We start from the raw sequence: 17,626 nt of genomic DNA on the forward strand, positions 1-17,626 counted from the left end.
GGATCGACCACCACTTAGCAAGGAGGCTGGGAGTTGCTAGGGCTGGCTCAACGTACATTTCTTAGTGGTGTTTTGAATGCGTTCGGTAAAGCCAGGGCTTTGCATATTCCAGGGTAGCTCTGAGCTCAAAGTCACTCTGGCAGCGCTGAGCCTTACCTGCGATCATGTCGTCTACAGAACTCATCTTGAGCAGCACCAGCTGGATGAGCCCCACCTCCGTGCTGGTCTGCAGGTTGCGCACGCTCTTGCGCAGGATGGCCGTGAACATGCTCCAGATTTCCGCCTGGCACGTCACCTGGCAGTACTCCAGCAGATCCACCATGCACACGATGCTCTCCGCATCCTGGATGATGAAGTTCGTCTCCAGGTCAAACTCACCACCCACCAACTGTAGAAGACAGCATGAGAAAGGAGACAGAGAGAGAGAGGGAAAGATGTAATTCCTAGAATCCAATGAACAGCAGGGCCCCTCAGGGACATCCGCAGAATACACTATATGGACAAAAGTTTTGGGACACCTGTTCACTCAGTTTCTACTTAAATCAAGGGTACTAAAAACAGTTTATTTGGCTTTTGTTGGAGTACCTCACTCTATTGTATAGGGAAGGTCTTCTAACAGGTTGTGGAGCTTTACTGTGAGGATTTGATTGTATTCAGCATAAACAGAACAAATGAGGTCAGGATGTTGGATGATCTCCATCCCACCTGATACCAGATTCCTCAACTCATCCCAAAAGTACTGGATGGAGCACTATCCATCATTCCAGAGAACACACTTCCATGGCTTTACAGCTCAATGCTGGGGGGCTTTATACCCCCCTAGCCCACACCTGGGAGCAGGAGCGTAATGCATTCATTAGAACAGGTGTCCAGAAACATGTGGGCATACAGTATATCATATTCAGCCACCATCCTCTCTATGTGGATCATCTCATATCTCAGAAAGACGTCGGCCTACATTTTACCTGCCCTTTCCAGTCCTTCATAACAATCATCATTAGCATAGTTGTAAACAATAACCAATGATTTTATTCTTACACTTCATCAAGCATGAAATTGACCACCCCCGGGCTTTGCCTCGTGCACAGAACAGCCTTGAGCCATCTTCACTTGAGACCGGCAAGGCAGGCATGTGGAAAATAGGCTGCGAAATCTTGCAGTAACATTAGCATGATAAACAGACAATAGCCTGGCAGGAACTGGCAGCTCGGAGGCTGGTGACGTGGCAGAATTGTTGAGTGCTATTATTCCAGCAAGGGAAGAGCAGAAGGATGTGAATCAACTCTTATCAGCGCTCAGCTGCTGGGAATGAGACTGACTCTCAGCTAGATTGTTTTGGGCCTCTGGATTTGACTGACAGGAACCCTTCCACTGTACTCATCTCACCACAATGGAACAGCTGATGGGCGTCACGACAAACACTTCGTCTTTTACGCCTTTCATCTGACGGGCAATCTGCATGGTGCCGCGGAGCGGTGTCTGCAAACTGGAGGATGAAAGACAGTGGAGGATGAGATATTTACGGATAGTGAGTCAGCGTGGAAACAAGCCAGCAGTCTCGCGATCTGTGAAAACATCCTTTTGACAGTTTGTTCAGCTGCTGACAATTCTTCGAACCTGTGCAGTGATTAACGGTTACAAACAACTCAACTCGAAAGTGTAAACCAAGTTAGCATGTGGGTAAAAACAGTGAAGTGCCCTCCATAAAATTCTCCGCCCTCCATAAAATTCCTTTTAGAACTAACTTTCTCTTTCTCTTTTTACCTTCTCCGAGTAAATGGCCACCCAGCCCGACCTGCTGGAAGACTGCCCGCTGAGGTCCCCTCTACCTGCTTCAAACCAGCTGCCACCTACCAGTCCGGCCAGCGGGTCCCCCCCACCCGCCACCACCCATGGCGGAACGGCGGCTCTCCCGCCTGCCGCTGCTGCCTGTTTGGTGGCCGTGCTGAAACCTAGATGGACTCGTGTCTGTCTGACACTATTATTATCACCACTATTAACTGTCTGTTGTATCTGGTTTGGTCATTTTTATCATTAATGTTTAAATAGTTCTGATCAGAGGAGGATGGGTCGGGTCCCCCTTGTGAGTCTTGGTTCCTCCCAAGGTTTTTATCCTCCAGCTCTGAGGGAGTTTTTCCTTGCCACTGTCGCCGTTGGCTTGCTCACGGGGGTCTTTGACCCTTCATGTTATTTCTTCTTTCTTCTCTGTCTCTGTCCTTTATTAAGTACTAATTATGTAAAGCTGCTTTGTGACGACAACAGTTGTAAAAAGCTATACAAATAAATCTTGACCTGATTTGAAGTGATGGACACGCTGCTTAGAAGAACACAGTTAGAAGAACACAGGTTTGGTTGCTGGTCTTCTCTGTGGACTCCATACTCCAGTTTTGGGCCCATCTTTGGATTGGATCTGTCCAGTTCCACCAGTAGATCATCCGATCTGCTTAAATGAATGACTGGTGTTGGAGGACAACTGTAAATTCCATAGACTAGATTTACACATGGTCACTTCATGCATATTAAGTATCAGGCTTATATCTGGATAAGGCCAAGCCGCATAATAACAATGCAAGTGTAAACACACCCAAAATCCACACCCAAAATCCGATCACTCAAACCACTAGAAGAGGCGGTCTGAGACGCATTAGAGCCACATATTATAGCATTGTGAGAGCATCCGTCTCTCCAAGACACACTTCAAGACACAATCAAAACCCTTCCCAGTACACCCGAAACACCAGTAATAACTGCTATGGAATGAGCAGATTTGCATATTCTGTCCCGTTGAATACAATCAGATTCTTATAGCAATGCTTCAAAATCTAGTAGAAAGTCTTCCCTGGACAGGAGAGCCAGTTACTCCAACAAAAGTATGATAAACTCTTCTTAATAGCATTGATTTTAAAAGAAACAGTGCAAGAGCAGGTGTCCCAAAACTTTAGTCCATTCATTCCATATATGATTATGATTAAACACATACCGTAGACAGATGGTCAGTTTGGAAAGTATTAATTTACAAAAGTTCAAATTAAGACTTTTGTCCAAATAATTTACAGAACTTCATTATTAGCTAAATAAAAAGCCCAAGCCCAAGCCCAAGCCCAAGCCCAAGCCCAAGCCCAATACTTTGCACCAAGAGTGCCTAACAAACAGGTTATATGGCCTGGATTAAACTGTAATCAGGTGTGTGTAGTTAGTAGTTTAGTGACTAAGATCTCGGAAGTGGTCTCTAATTGGTGGGCTGGTGACCTCTGACCAGAGAGTGTCAGAGAGTGGGGGATTGTGGGAGTTGTAGTGACTGGACATGACGGAGGCAGAGAGAAGACACAGAAGTGTGGCATTAAAACAAATGAATGGGATGGATGTTGGTTCATATTCAGCTGCCTCCGTTTGACTAAGGGATATAACATTAATTTCTAATAATTTTAGGAAAAATATATTATTTAGTGTTATATTTCACAATATATATGACACAATAGAACATGTGTTAGTACAGATCATGTGTAATGCATGTACAAAGCATTTTATCCATTTTCTTATTGCATATCTGGTCTCGGCCTTGTCTCTGTCTTGACTCTGGCTGGACTACTAAAAGTCCTGGTCTTTCTTGAATCAGACTCGGGCTCGGCTCTAGCGGTCTTGAATACAACACTAGCGTTTATATCAGCCTCAAAAAGTTCATTTCAGCCTGGTTCTAATACAGAAATGACAAAACAAGAAGAGAATCATAATAGCATTACATTAACATTTACATTTATTATACATTTACATTTAAGCCATTTAGCAGATGCTCTCATCCAGAGCGACTTACAAAGGTGCTTTGCTATTTACCCAAGAAAAACCTCAGCTAGTTTGAATAGACTAATAGTTCAAAGATCCTCTAAGGTGACCATAGTCCTCTGCTATTCACCCAAGTACTCTCAGAAGAGGTGTGTCTTCAGTCTGCGTTTGAAGAAAGCAAGCGACTCGGCCATTCGGACACCCAAGGGAAGCTCGTTCCACCACTTCGGTGCAGGACAGAAAAAAGCCTGGACGCTCGTCTGCCGCGGATTTTGAGGGATGGCGGGTCGAGCCGAGCCGTACTTGAAGCTGGAAGGGCTCTTGGTGCAGATCGGCTTTTGACCATTGCCATCAAGTACGGAGGGGCTGGTCCAGTCTTGGCTTTGTAGGCCAGTGTCAAGGTTCTGAATCTGATGACCTGGGCAGCAGCTACAGGAAGCCAGTGAAGGAAACGCAGCAGTGGAGAGACATGGCTGACTTTAGGGACATTGAAGACGACCTGTGCCGCTGCATTCTGGATGAGTTGCAGGGGCCTGATGGTGCGCAGAGGGAGACCAGCCAGAAGAGAGCTGCAGTAGTCAAGTCTGGAAGTGACGAGAGACTGAACGAGCACCTGGGCGAATCTCTAGAGAGGAAGGGTCGAATTCTCCGGATGTTGTACAGGATAGCATATCATAACAGCATATCATCATGACAGCGATTTAGAAATCAATCCATGCCATGTGGGCAAAAACACTGAATCCCAGGTGAGTCCTCCCTCTGCCGTAAAAGTGCTGACCGAACATGTGTGGTTTAAGTAAAACACAGCAATGCATAGTTCTACTCTGACGCCAGCCTGAATGAATGAATCACTGTGACAAGAAACTCACTGTGACGCAAAGCTGTAGTCAGTCTGAAGACACTACAGAGAAAGGGTTTCTTATTACTCAGCTGTTGGGAGAAAGCGCCCGAGCGAAAAGCTGGACGAGGGAACCGTTTGTTCTCTAAAAATAAGTAATAATTGCCTGAAATGTTCTACAGGGCCTTCACATGCTACTGAGTCACCAAGTGCCTCGAGAACTATTGTTATTAAAAAGAAATACTTGACATTGGCAAAGAGGGCAAGCTGTTCACTGCCGTAGCCTGGAACATATCTACAGTTCTGCTCCATCAGCAGGATTATATAATATAATGCTATACATAAAGCTAGCCTAGGTCACCGGAAAAGAACAGCACTTTAATCTTATCCAGGTTCTTTTATTTTGCACTGGGGCCCAGCTGATCTATGGGGCCAATATAAAGTCCCAAAGATTCATTGGCACTGGTTACGATGGTGGCTTCAGGCAAGGGAAATTCTCATTTGTGAGCTTGTTTACGAGACATTCACATTTACAAGACTTTCTTTTGAGTGGTGGTGATGGGAATCCGGAGTCATGCTGTCTATAACACACACACACACACAACACAGCCGGTTTACTTATTATAAAAAAAATGACCAGTAAACTTATATAAGAGCCTGTTTACACCTGGTCACTTCATGTGACTACTAGAATGCATCCTGATAATATTTAGCCACATGAATTTACACTCAGTAGTCAGATAAGGTTAGTGTTTCTGTTTAGTCAGACTGAAACCTGATCGCTGTGTGGGATGGAGTATGCAAATTTGCTCATTACACAGCAGTTATTACTGGTGTTTCGGTTATACTGGGAGGGGTTTCGGGTATCTGTTTTAAATGCGTCTTTAAAACAGGTGTATTTATGTGGCTTGGTCTTATGCAGATATAATGCTAATACTCAAGATTCATAAAGAATCCAGGTGTAAACGAGGCCAAAGTCTTCTGAGTTTGTAATGTTGTATGCAAAGTAGAGGTGAATAAAAAAAGAGAAAAAAAGAGAAAAATATATATATAAAAAAAGGAAAAAAGATATTTTAGGTCAAAATCTTCTCTAAACTACTGTAAAACTATTAGCCAATAAAAGCTGATGTTAATGAATTAACATTAACATCACTCCAGATGCTTAGATGCCAAAATTGACCAAAAAAGCTGCTTTTTTTATATATATTTTTTTTTCTTTTTTTTTTCTCTTTTTTTATTCACCTCTACTTTGCATACAAAACTAAATACTACATAAACAAAGAACTTCAGCCTCATAATGAATGTAATGAAAAAAGCCGACATCAGAAATGTACAACAATGTTGTGGGTTTGATTCCCGAGCTTAGTAAGCTGCCACTGTTGGGCCCTTGAGCAAGGCCCTTTACCCTCTCTGCTCCCCGGAGCTGGAGTTGGCTGCTCTGTGTGTGTGTGTGTGTGTGTGTGTGTGTGTGTGTACTCACTGGTTCACTAGTGTGTGTGTGTGTGTGTGTGTGTGTTCACTACCACAGATGGGTTAAATGCAGAGGACACATTTCGCTGTGCAGTGCACACTGTACAGTGACAAATATGTGCACCTTTACCTTTATAATAATGTCCAAACCAAACGGATTCAATTCAGAACCAAGTAGTAGGTTAAGTTTAGGTTCGATTATGGTTAGAATTAGGTTTAGGTGCAGTAGGTTAGGTTTAGGTAAGGTTAGGGTTAGAATTAGGTTTAGGTGTAGGTTAGGGTTAGAATTAGGTTGATGTTTATTAGGTTAAATTTTAGGTTTAGGTTTAGGTTAGAATTAGGTTTAGGTGTATTAGGTAAAGTTCAGGTAAGGTTAGGGTTAGAATTATGTTTAGGTGCAGTAGGTTAGGTTAGGTTTAGGTGTAGGTTAGGTTAGAATTAGGTTTAGGTGTAGTAGGTTAGGTTTAGGTGTAGGTTAGGTGAGGTTTAGGTGTAGGTTAGGTTAGAATTAGGTTTAGGTGTAGTAGGTTAGATTTAGGTGTAGGTTAAGTTAAATTTTAGGTTTAGGTTAGAATTAGGTTTAGATGTATTAGGTAAAGTTTAGGTAAGGTTAGGGTTAGAATTAGGTTTAGGTGCAGTAGGTTAGGTTTAGGTGTAGGTTAGGTGAGGTTTAGGTGTAGGTTAGGTTAGATTTAGGTGTAGGCTAGGTTAAGGTTAGAATTAGGTTTAGGTGTAGTAGGTTAGATTTAGGTGTAGGTTAGGTTATGGTTAGAATTAGGTTTAGGTGTGGTAGGTTAGATTTAGGTGTAGGTTAGGTTAAGGTTAGAATTAGGTTTAGGTGTAGGTTAGGCTATGTTTAGGTTAGGTTAAGGTTAGAATTAGGTTTAGGTGTAGTAGGTTAGATTTAGGTGTAGGTTAGGTTATGGTTAGAATTAGGTTTAGGTGTAGAAGGTTAAGTTTATGTTAGGTTATGGTTAGAATTAGGTTTGGGTGTAGGTTAGAATTAGGTTTAGCTAAGTTTGGCTTTCGGTTGAGGTTTAAGATCAGGTAATAACATTTCACTGGTTGCTTTGTAACTTTCTCTGTTCAGATTGTCTGATGTCTGCATGTCTGGGTTCCATCAGTAATTCATGTCTATGCACAAAGTCCTCTTGAGACCAGGCTGCAATGTCTCTGGCAACATATTTATTTAACTACATGTAAAAACTTTCTCTGCAGGAACTTTAGAAGGCATCAAGCACTTCAGACGTTTCATTTATCACCACCGTTAACAATTTCACACCAAACTACTCTGATCTCCATTAGGCAGCTTAGTCGTCTGTATTTATTACACCAATGCAACCTGAACTTATCCACCATCAGGGCGGTTAGAATAGCAAGACACATGTGCGGTACATCCAGAAGCAACCTTTCACATGAGAATAACCTTTAAAAGAAGAGATAAAGAGAGAGCTTTTTAATGCTGAATATCTTCCACAGAATATCCATTTCATTAAGCTTATATTCAGTTCAGGCAGTCCCATCCCTGTAAATAAACACACCAGCATAAAGCACTGAAGTTCATTTGCAATCTAATTTGCTACCCATTATGAATCCCCAGAATTCAACCAAAATAATTGCTTTGTAGTAAAACTGTGTGTGTGTGTGTGTGTGTGTGTGTGTGTCTTTCAGATTGAGTGCAATGAAGTGCGATAGTGAATCACAGAAGCACGAGAGAGTTGCACTTCATCTTATGCAACACAGAATCGCATCCTAACCCTCCATTCAGTAAATTAGATTTTCAGAATGAGGGAAAAATCTTTATTTAAGGGGACATTTAAAAGTGTGTTTACTTCTCAGAGCTGTTTCTGCTTGTATACTGGGCTCGTTTTACTGTAGTTATTGTGATAAATATGCTTTTCTGAGTGGAAATCTTCAGTACATCTAAACCACTGACTAACTGCATGTTCAATTACAAAAGAGAAGTGTTTAATTAATTAATTATTGTTTAATTATGTTTAATTAAGGGTACTGAAGCTAATTTATGTATATGTTTTTATAAAATAAAAATTACTTTTTAATTTATTTATTTTTATTTTATTCTATTTATTTGTATTTATTTATATTTATTTTTAAATCTTGCACTGCTGTATATTTTGAGTGCATGTCAAAATATTGTGTATTGACAATAAAAATGAAAAGTGTTGTGGCATATTTTTTACTTTGTATTTATATTATATATAATATACATATAAGGTAAAAATATATGTCTAATTAAGGGTACTGAAGATAATTTCTGTATGTATTTTTTAAATAAAAGTAATTGTACTTTTTATTTATTTATTTCCTGTTTAAAATGTTTGTTGTTTTTTTTCAATTTATTTGTACTTATTTATATTTATTTATTTATGTTTAAATCTTGCACTGCTATATATTTTGGTTGCATGTCAAAATATTGTGTATTGACAATAAAATGTATTGTATTGTGGTATATATATATATTTTTTATTTATATATATATATATATATATATATATATATATATATATATATATATAACACAGGTCGATACAATATCTAAATATATATGTATATATAATACATACATGATGTCAATCTCTCTTTCTCATACACACATTATTATTATTATTATTATTATTATTATTATTACTAGTAGTATTAGTGGTGGTGTTGTTGTTCAACTGTAGTATTCTATTACAAAGAAATTGGGAACTGCTAACAAAAGCAACAAGCCAATTCCAGACCCATTCAAGCAGACTTTCTTTATTAAAACCTGCATTTTACAGGAATGTGAGCGAATGGTCATGTACGAACAATTACCCAGTACTACCAGCAGAATGAACAGAATGTAGGGTTACAGATAGCTGGCCTGCCCATTCTCCACTGCCTCTTCATTACTGACAGCATTCAGAAACAGACTGCATGCTTTGAGGTAATGAGCTTAATTGCATACTTGGGTCCAGGGAGTAATTTGCAGGCATTGTGTTGAGAGAGGTGAATGGAGATGTGGAATCAAAGAGTAATCACTTGAGGTGTGCAAAAGCTGGAGCTATAATCTTTCTATTTCACTATTAACTCACTAGATTACCTGTGCTCTAATGCAAGTGCTCCAAACACTCAGCAGCCCTGTGGGTAACTGGAGACTATGAAACCACTCTATGTATAAATGTATGGTATGATACAAACACCCAAAAGTTCCTCCAGGCCTCGTGACGTCTTGACCATGACCGTAAACAACTGTACATAAGTACAACTAGCCAAGGTCTAGAGGAAGACCCAAACGGTCATCTTCAGCTGAGAGAAAATTGGTTGGGATGGTCAGGAACAAGCCAAGAACCACCAAAACACAGGCCTTCTGTGAACTGGATGTTGCTAGAACACTAGTGTCAGTGTCCACAGTCAAGCGGGTTTTGCATCGCCATGGCCTGAGAGACTTCCATCAGAGAAAGAAGTCCAGCTCTATTTCTGGCTTTCGCTGCCAACATCTCCAAAGATCCTAAAGTACAGCATCATGGATTTCACAAACTCTCAGGGAATCGAGCCTCCTCAAATAAAACAGCGAATTGATGTTGACTCACATCAATAGCAGTAACCGCGACGTCCCGTGTGGCTCTGCATGGACTGAAAGAAACACTTACACTGAACCAGCGAGACAAGTGCACGCCTGGGGAGCCTTGGCCTACGGCTTTCAATCCGACTAACAGCTCCAGAAGCAGAGACCCGGCAGCTTCTTAAATGATGCACAGAATTATGAGCACAACCGCTCAATCAAAGGCAGCAGCACTATCTGCTGATCTGGCACTCGCTGTGCAGATGCACCGAGAGTGAATCAGGTAATTAAATATTACGGTCAGACGTTTATGATTCAACATTTGCTTTTGATGGGCTTTGCTTAAGTAACCGCACTTTTCCGCCAGCGCATAAAAGACCATAATTGAGTGTCGGACTTGAGACGGCGTATAATTTCAGTACTCAGTCGGTAAATGTTTCATTTGTGGAAGTGGAACAGTGCTGAAAAAACGAATCAATGCTTTGTAAGAGATTTTCTTTTTTTGTTGGAGACAGACGAATACATTAGTATTATTGAAAGAGCATTTCAGAGATCCGCAGCATTGTACAAATGAGCTTTCCTCAAGACACTAATACATTAAACTACAAGTGCACATTCCGTGAAATGGAAAAAGTAAATGCCCAAAAACGGGAGCGCAAAGGTTTAAATACTGTAACTACTAATATAACTAATATACCCTAATATAACTCTAAGATTTGAGTATTTACTGCAGAATAAAGGCAAAATCTAAATCTGCTGAAAGACAGGATACATCATATATCATGATGGATCAGAATTAAGGATGAGCAATACGAAATCTTATCTTCAGCATGACAAATTACGCCCTAATACTCTTTTTGAACACATCACAGGGATCCTAAGTACTTTTAGAACTGGTGGTCGGTGTAGCGTAGTTTGTAACAACACTGCCTGCCCTGTGCCAGACTACTCACAGTTATCTCAATCTGCTTAACTGAAACATCATTTGCCAATTAGCTCTGAGAGAAGTCATTATCTGCATTACTGATACTCACCACTTACTTTTTTTAGCCTGCACTGTGCATATTTATTCAATGTGCTCGACAACCAGACAGACAGCACAACTGTTTATGTGCTATTAGTTTAGTTATGTTGGGTTTGTTTGTAATTCTGACCACCTTTATTAGTGATAATAATTGATGGCATACTTGATGGCAATGGTCTAAGGACGACCCACACCAAGAGCCCTTCGAGCTTCAAGTACGGCTCGGATCGACCCGCCTTCCCTTAAAATCCACGGAAGACGAGCGTCCAGGCTTTTTTCTGTCCTGCACCAAAGTGGTGGAACGAGCTTTCCCTGGGTGTCCGAACAGCAGAGTCCAACGCTCGCTGTCCTCAAACCCAGACTGAAGACCCTCCTCATCTGAGAGTACTTGGGTGAATAGCAGAGTACTGTGGTCACCTTATTGACTTGTGTTTAGTAGAGTCTAAAGCTTAGAGGATCTTTGAACTATTAGTCTATTCAAACTAGCTGAGGTTTTTTTTGGGGTAAATAGCAAAGCTCTTTTGTAAGTCGCTCTGGATAAGAGAGTCTGCTAAATGCCTTAAATAAAATGTAAATGATTAACGCAAATATCCAGGTGATTAACGCAAACATCCAGATCAGGGTTGGCCTACTTTTTTAGTTGAAACTGTACATATTATATAATGTGAGATTATTTAAAAGTATAACAATATTACATTTTCACCATCTCACTAACCTTTAAGCTGCAGTCTCATCAGAATTAGATTTCTTTAACGTTTAAATTCCAACAACAGCAGTGTGTAGTTAGTAGCTGAGTAAATGTCATCTCTACAACATGTCTTCTGAGGACTTGTTTGCACTGAGGCATGGTTCATGATATCCAATCTTTCTTGAGGTGACCAAATATGCCAGTCACCAGGCTTTGTGTACCTTTATGAAATGGACAGAACACCTGTGAAACCCTTACTTCTGGACTCTAACTATCTGCCACTATTAACCATCATTATTCTCATTACTCTGACCATCACTGCCATGACTATATTAAGTTCTACTACACCATAATTAATATATTATGGATACATGTCTTTTTATGTTATTGATTTTTTCTGTCTTTTACTAATTACTGATTATGTAAAGCTGCTTTGTGACAACAACAGTTGTAAACAGCTATACAAATAAATCTGACTTGACCCGAGTTCGGACCAGGTCTTCTTAAACATTAACCCTTTGATGCAGACAGGCTTATTACACACTGCTGTGTATTACTCAGTAAGTACAGGGATGTCTGTAGAAACTGGTGGGACTATTTTCTGGTAATAGAAGTTTGTAATAGCACTTTTGGCCCGTCAGCAGGGTTAAATTAATTTAAAAAACACCTTTTGTGAATTAGCTCTTGTAGAAATTCCTAACACAGAGGTTCACTTACTTTTTTTAGCCTGCACTGTGGATGTAAATGTCTTCAAGTGATTATTAATTTGTGTGTTATTAATTTAGTTAGCTTGATTGTGTCTTAAATTTTAATAAAGATTTATTTATTTTTATATAGATTTAGAATGAACCAGATTATCTAGAAATGTGCATATTTTGTATGAATTTAATTATTGTAGTTTTACAAATTCCTTTGTGTGTGTGTGTGTGAACATACTTGGCCAATAAATCTGATTCTGATTCTCTTTTTTTTTTCATTCTTTAACATTTTACACTCTTTAACCTTCCTCTCCAACTACTAGGTGAGCAAATTGCTAAAACTAAAAAGCTACATTTCTCCTTTTGTAAAGACGTGTCATACTAACTCCTGACTAATCCTCAACCAGGAAAGGCAGACCTAACATGGACACAAGTTCTGTGAATAACTGCCCCATTTCTCCAGCAGCTCATAAGAAGACAATACAGTCTTCAAACACAAGTAACTCCAAAGCAACATCAAACTGGAGTGTTTTCCTCCGCTTCAGTTAATTCCTTACACTCCTGCTGATAACGGAAACAGAAAATACAGAACTCATTTTAGTCATGGGCTTATCTTGAAACAAGAAATGCAGCTTTTTCCTATTTGTTCTACTTTTCTTCCTACAAAGACAGTCACAACGTTTCTTTCATATCAGGCTGGAAACAGGTGTTCGAATGACCTGCCTGTGTACTTTACTGCGTAAAGAAAGTCTTTCAGAAGTGCAGGTAGAAAGCAGGCTGTAAGGGTTCCAGCTACTTTGCCCACAGTGGCACGGACATTCATCTAAAGATGTTAAAGGTAAGTGCTCTTAGCTACTTTCAGGTTCCTTCAGTGATGCTATAGAACAACCACTTTAGCTTCTATTAAGACATTTGGGAGTGTGAAAAACCTACACACCTGGATCTAGAGCATCCAGTTCAGTGCAAGCACAAGGGATGAGCTTTGTTTGAGGTATTTTACCCACAGTTCTTAACTTAAGAGTTTCATCTGTTACTGTGACCTGTGGTTTCAAACAGGTAGGTGCACCTGTAGATTACGCTTTTTTTTTCGGTGGACATCAACCAACGTATTTTGCTTATTGGCCAGGAGGCTTAAAGTAGTTAGCCTTGCTACTTCTGTTTTTGCAGCTAGCTATATTACAACTTAGAGTAGTGTGTTTTGTGTAATTATGGGTATTTATTGTATAAGTATGTGTATTATAGTGTAATTGTGTGTATTTTTTTTAATTATGTGTATTATAGTGTAATTGTGTGTATTTTTGTTTAATTATGTGTATTTGTTGTATAATTATGTGCATTATAGTGTAATTGTAGGTATTTATTGTATAAGTATGTGTATTATAGTGTAACTGTGTGTATCTTTGTTTAATTATGTGTATTATAGTGTAACTGTGTGTATCTTTGTTTAATTATGTGTATTATAGTGTAACTGTGTGTATGTTTGTTTAATTATGTGTATTATAGTGTAACTGTGTGTATGTTTGTTTAATTATGTGTATTATAATGTAATTGTGTGTATCCCTGTATAATTATGTGTATTATAGAGTAATTGTGTGTATTCCTGTATAATTATGTGTGTTATAGTGTAATTGTGGGTCTTTTTGTTGTGTTCTGCACCTTTTTTTGGTGCTATCCAGTTTGACTCCCCCAGTGTGGTACTAGACACTAAACACAGGAGTTCTAGTAAGTGTGACCTGACTAGATTTAATGGCTCATTTTGTAAAATAAAAAGCTCTTTAATCTGTTCTTTGCTCTTTCCCTCCTAATTTCATTGTTTTTTAAATGAATGTCATCTTCTTAATCCCATGAATCCTACCCAGAATAGGTTCTTCTATGGCATCACTCAAAGAACCATGTGAAGAACCTTTTATTTTATAAAAGTGACACAACATTCATAAAAAACAACATGCCAAAACCTTACATTTTGACATCAGTCCATGCCACATCATCAGACAAGCCAGTTCCAAATGGCCAAATATCTGCTGATGTAGCTGCAGGTTCCTCCTGAAGATGCAGCAAAGCCACTGGAAAGCTCCAATCCTACTTTTACCTGAATTTAGCAGCTTAATAATAATCATCATCACAAATGATGCTCTACTGACTGCAATATTGAGAATGGCGTCACTGCCACTGCCACTGCCACTGCCACCCCAGGCTATAACGCTGCTACTACCCTATGGAACTTTGGAGGACTAACAGCTGTGGTTCTTCAGCTAGCTATAAGAAGCAAGGTGGGTATTCCCAGTGGACATCATAGCAAAACAGACGGCTGCAAAGAGACTGAAGAGGAAGGCGTTGTTGGAGGAAACGAGGAAGATGGATTAATGGATGGACGGATGGATAGATACTTTATTGATCCCGAAGGAAATTTAGCAGCCAGTAGCAATTACACAATACAGCACAGTAATACAATACAAAAATTAAATAATAACAATAATAATTGTTATAATAAGAATAAATAGAATAAATGTAATAAATGTAAATCTACATGTAAATGTAAATGAAAGAGAACGAGAGAGAGACAGAGACTTTCAGCCCATTTCCACAGAGGTTTAGCTGCCAGTTAGACATCTTGATGTAAGCAAATTTGCTAGATAACACAACCAGACACCAGTACTGGGTTGCTGTCTTGTTGTGTTGGCTGGCTCTAGTTGAGCTGGCTAGCCAGTTTTACTTTGTGAGTTGTGTGAGGTTATAATTAGTTGATTAGCTATTCTTTGTACGTTGGCATCCCCAGCATTCCTGTGTGTTATAATCCGCCATTAGCAGCACATTGTCACTGGGTCAGGTTTCATCAGCTTGGCATGCTATGAATTGTGTGCAATGCTTGCTCAAATTTGGACTTTCAGTGGAAAATGTACGTCTTTATGTGGGACTGAAATCCAATTCAGAACATATTTGGTCAATAAAACCTTCTGATTGATTTTGATTGCATCTGGTCAAATCTCAAAGTCAATTTCAGCTCCAGCTCCTGAAACTGTGATGCATTTCTCACCAAAGTCAGAGAGTCTTTCCTCTGAATGGAAAACAGTCAAGGGCCAAACTTGCCTCCCAGTTCAAGCAGACCAAAACTTGCTAGTGCACCATCTTCTGTGTAGTAACACCGTGCTGTATTCATCTGAGCGTGACCCCAGTGGGAGATTAGATAAGACAAAATCACTGAGCTGAGAAAATGCCAGTGGAGTCACAAACCCAGCAACAAACGGAAACTTATTAAACAACACAAAACAGCCAAGGCCAAAGGGCTATTTTTGCCCTGTGTTACACTATATGGACAAAAGTATTGGGACGCCTGCTCATTCATTGTTTGTTTTCAAATCAAGGCCATTAAAAACTGGGTATTTGTCTCTATTGTCCAGGAAGATGGACAATAGATTCGATTTTGGAACAGAATTGCTGTGAGGATTTGATTGCATTCAGTGACAAGAGCATTAGTGAGGTCAGGATGTTGGATGATCACCACCCCACCTCATCATCCCTAACTCCCCAACTCATCCCATCCATCATTCCAGGGGGGCTTTCCAGGGGCTTTGTACACCTCTAGCTCACATCTGGCATTAGGCGGCATGGTGCCAGTATAGGTTCATATTTATCTGCTCGAGAGAGTCCTATTTTATTGGCAGCACTTCTCTACAGGGTCTAGACAAGCTGTGTGTAAAAGCTAGACATTATGTGGAGGTTCTTTAAACTTTTAAAAAGGATCTTCATAATAGCACATCCCATTACCATTCATTAGAAAGTTCTTCAGGGAACCACAAGTGGCTCTTCTATGGTATCGCCCCTTTTTAAATAGGTAAACATGCCCTATGCATAAGCTTCCTCCACATGCCATGCTTTGGTCCTAGCCCACATCTTTGTGCGTCCCTTTTGATTCCAAACCTCAACACTTACCTTCCTCGCTATCTGGGCTTCGGAGACTCCTGGTTGCCATGGTTACAAGCAGTGCAGATCAAACTATGGCCATTTCTTGGGGAGAAGTAAATAGAGTCTATGTCCTATTTACAGATAGTGAAGGAGAGCAAGGGAAACAAGCAGCCACAGAGGTCTCAAGGGGAGAGGAACAGGTGTTGTATCTTCTCTATTATCCATAAATATGTGAAGCAGCATGCAAAGTAGTGTTCCTGCACTCGCTGTACACACTGACGAAAGAGAAGGTCCAGACGCAGCTGTCTGGAAGAGGCTAGAGGCGTGCTTGGAGTCTTGGGAGACTTATATGTTTCGCAGTTGAAATGGAACAACTCCCAGAGCTACAAACCAGGCCTGAAACGAAGACAGGGTGAGTAAACCATCCGAGGGCTAGAATTGATTTTCTGATTCGCTTCTTCGACGGGAGGCTCGTAGAGAACGAAATAGAGTCTCAGATGGGTTGTTTGTGGCTTTTGAGGTCATGCTTGAGAATAATATGGTGTCATCTTTAGGGGATTAGGAGGCACCAAAAAGTGAAAACTGTGGTACACCATAGAGAAGCAGTCCGTGTGAAGATGCTGTCCAAAAATCTAGTGGAGACACCCTGATCTTCATATCCTTTTGCCTTTGTGGAGATCCAAATCTGCCTGTACACAGTATGTGTAGAATGTAGTATGTTTGTGGACACCCCTTGTAATGAATACAATGAATATAGCTTGTCTAGTCCTTGTAGAGATGTCCTGCAAATAGAATAGGACACTCTGGAGCACATAATCCTATTGAACCTATTGGTGCCACCATGCTGCCTAATGCCAGGCGGGGTCTAGAGGGGTATAGAGCCCCCCAGCATTGAGCTGTGGAGCAGTGGAGGATTATTTTTGAGAGAAGTTGGGGATGATAAGGTGGGGAGGTGATCGTCCAACATCATGACCTAACTAACTAGCTCTTGTCATTGGATGCAATCAAATCCTCACAGCAGTGCTTCTCGAAAATCTAGTAGAAAGCCTTCATCCCTGGACCGTAGAGACAGTTACTCCAACAAAAGCAGGATCTATTTTTTAATAACCTTGATTTTAGAACAAACAGTCAATGAGCAGGTGTCCCAATACTTATTTTCTTCCATAAAGTAGCTGTTTAGCTATCACCGCTGGATAAGAGAGCTCTTGCTGTCTTTGGTACAGAGGGCATGATCATGAAAAGCTAACTGGGACAGTTTTCCACGTGCCCAGTGACACAGCATCTCCGGAGACGAGCTCTGAGCCGAGCTGGAGAGAGGATTCTGCCTCCAGCCACTCTTTCTGTTTCGACCTCACAACTGTCAAAATGTCAGAGCCATAAAGGTCAAGCAAAAGACAGAAGAGAGGAAGACAGAGATCAGAAACACAAATCGGCTTATCGCTCCCTTGGCCCCATTCATTCTGGCTAATGTTGGGGAGTCACACCACAGGTCAGGAGAGACCCAGGCTCAGCAGAGTGCAGCGCACAGGAGAAAGCTCAAAGCTGCCGTCTCAGAGACGCCGCTAATTCAGTTACCTGAATTCAGACCAGGTAATTGATTACCAATTCAGACGGGAAAGTTTGAGGTGGGTTTCATAAACGAATCATACGATACCATCATCTCACCTTCTTCTCA

General features: G+C 40.4%; 1 protein-coding gene across 3 annotated transcripts in view; it reads right to left on the reverse strand.

Annotated features, from left to right (window-relative positions):
* The window catches only part of nbeab (neurobeachin b), a 464,498-nt gene that overhangs the window by 350,415 nt on the left and 96,457 nt on the right, over positions 1-17,626 (reverse strand). For all 3 annotated transcript variants that reach the window (XM_072691521.1, XM_072691520.1, XM_072691522.1), the window contains exon 2: positions 157-388. In XM_072691521.1, coding sequence (XP_072547622.1) covers positions 157-388 — 232 coding nt within the window. The remainder of the gene's footprint in view (positions 1-156; positions 389-17,626) is intronic.

This window comes from Salminus brasiliensis, chromosome 11, assembly GCF_030463535.1.
Source record: "Salminus brasiliensis chromosome 11, fSalBra1.hap2, whole genome shotgun sequence".
Classification (NCBI taxonomy): Eukaryota; Metazoa; Chordata; class Actinopteri; order Characiformes; family Bryconidae; genus Salminus; species Salminus brasiliensis.